General features: G+C 45.6%; 1 protein-coding gene across 1 annotated transcript in view; it reads right to left on the bottom strand.

The window, feature by feature from the left end:
* Positions 1 to 771: 771 nt before the first annotated feature.
* Positions 772 to 6,000, bottom strand: part of CACNG4 (calcium voltage-gated channel auxiliary subunit gamma 4) — a 46,241-nt gene continuing 41,012 nt past the window's right edge. The window contains exons 3-4 of the mRNA XM_040330498.1: positions 4,751 to 4,891; positions 772 to 3,464 (exon numbers count right to left, since the gene is read on the bottom strand). Of these exons, the coding sequence (XP_040186432.1) occupies positions 2,929 to 3,464; positions 4,751 to 4,891 (677 nt within the window). The 3' untranslated portion in view covers positions 772 to 2,928. The remainder of the gene's footprint in view (positions 3,465 to 4,750; positions 4,892 to 6,000) is intronic.

Genomic DNA, 6,000 nt, shown 5'->3' with positions numbered 1-6,000 from the left:
GGATCAGAAGATTAGCAGAGTGGGGGTTTTACTGAGAGGGGGTTCAGAAAATCTAGGGGGTACCTCTGAGAAAGGGATCAGCAGAGCTGGGGGTTACTCCTGTGTGGGGGGGATCAGCAAAGCTGAGGATTTCTTCTGAGTGGGGGATCGGCAGTGCGGGGGCTAAATACTGAGCGGGGAATCCGCAAAGCTGGGGGTTACTACTGAGAGGGGGATCCGCAAAGCTGGGGGTTTCTTCTGAGTGGGGGATCGGCAGAGCGGGGGCTAAATACTGAGCGGGGAATCCGCAAAGCTGGGGGTTTCTTCTGAGTGGGGGTTCGGCAGAGCGGGGGCTAAATACTGAGCGGGGAATCCGCAAAGCTGGGGGTTTCTTCTGAGTGGGGGTTCTGCAGAGCGGGGGCTAAATACTGAACGGGGAATCCGCAATGCTGGGGGTTTCTTCTGAGCGGGGGATCGGCAGAGCGGGGGCTAAATACTGCTAAATACTGAGCGGGGAATCCGCAAAGCTGGGGGTTTCTTCTGAGAGGGGGATCAGCAAAGCTGGGGGTGCTATTGAGTGAGGCATCAGCAGAGCTGAGGGTACTACTGAGCAGGGGATCTGCTGAACGAGGGTACTAATAAGCTGGGGATCTGCTGAGTGGGGGTCGAAGCAAGTGTAAATGAGCCCTTACTCTCCTTATATTAAAAAGCTGTTTGTTTGTATTTTTTTTTTTACTAGTTTATTTTGTCTCTGCTTTTCTTTCTTTCCTCTGCACAGTAAATACGAGCCAAATAGGGGCAAATCTCACCTAGAATATGATCTGTGACAATTGGGTTACTTGGATTTCCTTTGTTTTTCGTAAAACAAAGAAATACATAAAATCAAAACTTTAATTGCATTACTTTTTTTTCTAATATTATTTAGAATCCATTGTTGTTGGGGTTTTTGGCCTTAGATTGTTTTAGTATTTTTGATTTTGCAGATTATGAATGAGATTGGCCCATATTTCGTTTTTTTTTTTTAACAATGTTTACGTAACAGTCAAAGTTCCAAACAGTCAGGTCAGAATCCAAAACATTGATACAAAAGGCCCGCGGTTCAGTCTGTGCCATTTCTACCAAGACCAGGGAAGAGAAGGAGGAAATCGAAAAAATCCACAGTGTGTGCCTTGGGGCAACCCAGATATATACACGCTCCACCATGGAGGGAACATTTTGGGGCTCAAGAGTGCTAATATATTGACAGCAAAACCTTTTCCCGGCGCATCACGCTGTAAATGTACCGCGGGGTCATCCAACAAGAATGGGTGAAGCATACAGAGCGTACCGACTCCGAGGCACTCTTGATGGTTACTTCCATTCTATCAACCACTCTTGATGGTTACTTCCATTCTATCAACCACTCTTGATGGTTACTTCCATTCTCCTAACCACTCCTGATGTTTATTTCCATTCTATCAACCACTCCTGATGGTTATTTCCATTCTATCACACAATCTCAATGGTTATTTCCATTTTATCAACCACTCTTGATGGTTATTTCCATTTTTGAGGGTTATTTCCATTCTAACAACCACTCTCGATGGTTATTTCCATTCTATCACACAATCTCAATGGTTATTTCCATTTTATCAACCACTCTTGATGGTTATTTCCATTTTTGAGGGTTATTTCCATTCTATCAACCACTCTCGATGGTTATTTCCATTCTATCAAACACTCTTGATGGTTACTTCCATTCTTGATGGTTATTTCCATTCTATCAACCACTCTTGATGGTTATTTCCATTCTATCAAACACTCTTGATGGTTATTTCCATTCTTGAGGGTTATTTCCATTCTATCAACCACTCTTGATGGTTACTTCCATTCTTGAGGGTTATTTCCATTCTCCTAACCACTCTTGATGGTTACTTCCATTCTTGAGGGTTACTCCCATTCTATCAACCACTCTCGATGGTTATTTCCATTCTATCAATCACTCTTGAGGGTTATTTCCATTCTATCAACCACTCTTGATGGTTATTTCCATTCTATCAACCACTCTTGATGGTTATTTCCATTCTATCAAATAATTTTGATGGTTATTTCCATTCTATCAACCACTCTTGATGGTTATTTCCATTCTATCAACCACTCTTGATGGTTATTTCCATTCTATCAAATAATTTTGATGGTTATTTCCATTCTCTCAACCACTCTTGATGGTTATTTCCATTCTTGAGGGTTATTTCCATTCTCTCAACCACTTTTGATGGTTATTTCCATTCTATCAACCACTCTCGATGGTTATTTCCATTCTATCAAATAATTTTGATGGTTATTTCCATTCTCTCAACCACTCTTGATGGTTATTTCCATTCTTGAGGGTTATTTCCATTCTATCAAACACTCTCGATGGTTATTTCCATTCTATCAAACAATCTCAATGGTTATTTCCATTATATCAACCACTAAGTGTTAAGTGGAGGCCATAGTGGTAGTTTTGCTTTGGAGCTTCTAATACAATAAAACAGGGTTGGCAATATAAATTCAACATGGCTTATTCTGGCAAAAGGAGTTTGAGGGCAATTCCACCCTTGCTTCTTTTAACCAAATGTTTCAGTGTCCAGCAGAAACCAAGTGTTGGTCACCAATACGTCTTCTTACATGGAATCTCCTGTGTTCTTCACGACATAGGAAACCAAAAAGTGCACAGATTTTTTTTTACTTTGTAAAAGAAGAAATTAACAATGAACAGTCTACAAACATTTGGTTAGGAGTACACGTATCCACTGAAACTGTCTTCTGGGTAGGGGAAGAACTGCCCGTTCTTTTGTACTTTACGGCACTTTCATGTAATACTGTTTTTTATAGTTTAGTGGCACCATTGTGGTTATTTATCCATGAATGTCCACTTATAGCTTTCCTTTTTGTATATAAAATCCTCACTGCACCAAGGATCCGCGATCAAACCGGGGTTGTCCTTCGATTAACCACACTGATGTTAAAGCCTTCCTTCAGTTCTTTCTGGAAACAGTTGTGGACTTGCATGAAATTGCCGTCTGGGTCCGGGTTAAAGCTGGCCGCTGTGGTGATTTTCAAAGGTTCTCTAGAAAGTGTGTACATAGAAATCTCGCCCATCGGAATGGTGGTGGCATATTTAATTCCAAGGGGGGAAACCTCCCGAGAAGGAGACGCTTCCGTGGAGCGAGAGCTGGACCTCGACCTTCTTCTACGGTACCTGTAGCTTGGCATCCTGGCGTACGGAGAAGAGTAGGTCTTAAGAAATTCCCTCCTCAACTTAAACCTGATCTCTTTGTTCCTTTCAATGTAAATGTTGACGGCCAGTACTCCTATGGTCTCCGCCACGATGAAGGACAAGGCCCCGAAATAAAACGACCAGCCATAGTTGTAGTGATTCTTTTTGTCCTCGTCTTTCTTGTCGCTGGGGTCCCCTGCATTGCTGGAGATGTAGACGATGATGCCAATGATGTTGCTGAGCCCTACAAGAGGTACAGAACATTGTTACATTGATACAACTCCAAGATTATATAAGGCATTGCTTTATGGATGCTATCGCTAGTTATGAAATTCAAACCTAAGAATGACAGTGGTTGGCTGTAGAGGAAAAAACGTGCTAATGTCTACTAGGAGAGAAGAAGGATCCATCTTTATCTATAAAAAATATGTCAGGAGGCAGAGGATTGGGTGGGGGGGGGGTCGACAGAGCAGTGTACAGGGGGTCAGCAGGGCAGTGTACAGAGGGTCAGCAGGGCAGTGTACAGGGGGTCAGCAGGGCAGAGTACAGGGGGTCAGCAGGGCAGAGTACAGGGGGTCAGCAGGGCAGAGTACAGGGGGTCAGCAGGGCAGAGTACAGGGGGTCAGCAGGGCAGTGTACAGAGGGTCAGCAGGGCAGTGTACAGGGGGTCAGCAGGGCAGTGTACAGAGGGTCAGCAGGGCAGTGTACAGGGGGTCAGCAGGGCAGAGTACAGGGGGTCAGCAGGGCAGAGTACAGGGGGTCAGCAGGGCAGAGTACAGGGGGTCAGCAGGGCAGTGTACAGGGGGTCAGCAGGGCAGAGTACAGGGGGTCAGCAGGGCAGAGTACAGGGGGTCAGCAGGGCAGAGTACAGGGGGTCAGCAGGGCAGTGTACAGGGGGTCAGCAGGGCAGTGTACAGGGGGTCAGCAGGGCAGTGTACAGGGGGTCAGCAGGGCAGTGTACAGGGGGTCAGCAGGGCAGAGTACAGGGGGTCAGCAGGGCAGTGTACAGGGGGTCAGCAGGGCAGAGTACAGGGGGTTAGTAGGGCAGTGTACAGGGGTTAGTAGGGCAGTGTACAGGGGTCAGTAGGGCAGAGTACAGGGGGTTAGTAGGGCAGAGTACAGGGGGTTAGTAGGGCAGAGTACAGGGGGTTAGTAGGGCAGAGTACAGGGGGTTAGTAGGGCAGAGTACAGGGGGTTAGTAGGGCAGAGTACAGGGGTTAGTAGGGCAGTGTACAGGGGTCAGTAGGGCAGTGTACAGGGGGTTAGTAGGGCAGAGTACAGGGGGTTAGTAGGGCAGAGTACAGGGGGTTAGTAGGGCAGAGTACAGGGGGTCAGTAGGGCAGTGTACAGGGGGTTAGTAGGGCAGAGTACAGGGGGTTAGTAGGGCAGTGTACAGGGGTCAGTACGGCAGTGTACAGGGGTCAGTAGGGCAAAGGACTGGGATACACCTGCATGTGTTTGTACAGTGGACGTGGGAGAAGTTCATTGTCAGTAAATATCATTTTATTTTTGGTAAAATTGGATGCTTACCGGCTGCCACGAAGAGTATCCCGGCGCTGAGGATGATGTTGTTCCTCCGATTATAAATCCGCCCGGCGCCGACACACAGGCCGCCCAGTAACAGCAGGATGGTGCTGAGGATGGGGAAGACGCTGGAGGCGCGGACAATCCCTGGGGACGACAATACAATGATTAGTGACGGGGGGGGGGGGCCATTTCCTCAGATCCTTCCAAGGATACAACATTTCCCCATTGCTGGCAAAAAAACAACATTCTGATTGGTTCATGAAATATAAAAAATCTGCAATAATTAATCTTTTTATCCTAAAAGCCCAAATCCAATTAATTATTTTGCTTTTTGAATAGACCAGGCGAGGGTCAGAGCCTCTGTCAGGTTTTTTATTATCATCCGTGTCCCTATTGGGGTGAGTTATTAACTTTCTGTTCGGAAATACTCGGAATCCCTCGGAAATAGGAGCTGTCCCCCGAGTAATGCCGAGGCTCTCCAGCGCCCCCCTCCCACCTCTGGCAACATGCGGTATTGCATGCCGTAGAAGTCAATGCGGAACAAATTATCTTCATTTCCATTGACTTCTATGGGGAAACGCGCTTTGATATGCGAGTGCTTTGGATTACAAGCATTATCCTGGAATGGATTATCCTCGTAATCCGAGGTTCCGCTGTATATCAGTTCTCGTTTTTTGTTTTTTTTGTCTACCTTTGTAAGCTGACTCTTGTTACCATTGTCAATGCCAGCCAGTGCTGGCCCTCGCGTGGGCGGGACTATAGCATGTTGGCTACTTGTTAAAGCTGAGAGAAAAACAATATTGAAAGAGAAAAGGAAAGCAAACGAAGGAGGTGATTTACAAAAACTGGAGAGTGCAAAATCTGGTGTAGCCGTGCATAGAAACCGACCAATCAGCTTCCAGTTGTTTTTTTTTACCACCTTACCTCGGAAGATTTACCTTCATATATATATATAGGGATATAGTGATGGAATTTTTATTAATTAATTCATTTTATTTATTTTCTAGCAAAAAAAACCCCAAAAAACTGATTTGTAAACACCAAATCTCAAAAAAAGGCTCGGTCCTTAAATGGTTAAAGTCAGGTTGTCACGTGACCTTATAAAAAACGCCGCAAAAATGACTGGCGCTTTAGCCAGCTTTCACAGCTTTCCTGTGTTCACAGGTTGGGTGACAAGAACTGGAGGGGACACAAGGGCGGCGCCAGACCTCAATCTGAGAAATCATTTTTAACAAGTGACAATCCATTTTTAA

The sequence above is a fragment of the Rana temporaria genome, chromosome 12 (assembly GCF_905171775.1).
Source record: "Rana temporaria chromosome 12, aRanTem1.1, whole genome shotgun sequence".
Classification (NCBI taxonomy): Eukaryota; Metazoa; Chordata; class Amphibia; order Anura; family Ranidae; genus Rana; species Rana temporaria.
Note: the sequence above shows the minus strand (reverse complement) of the source record. Positions and strands in the feature narration are given on the sequence as shown.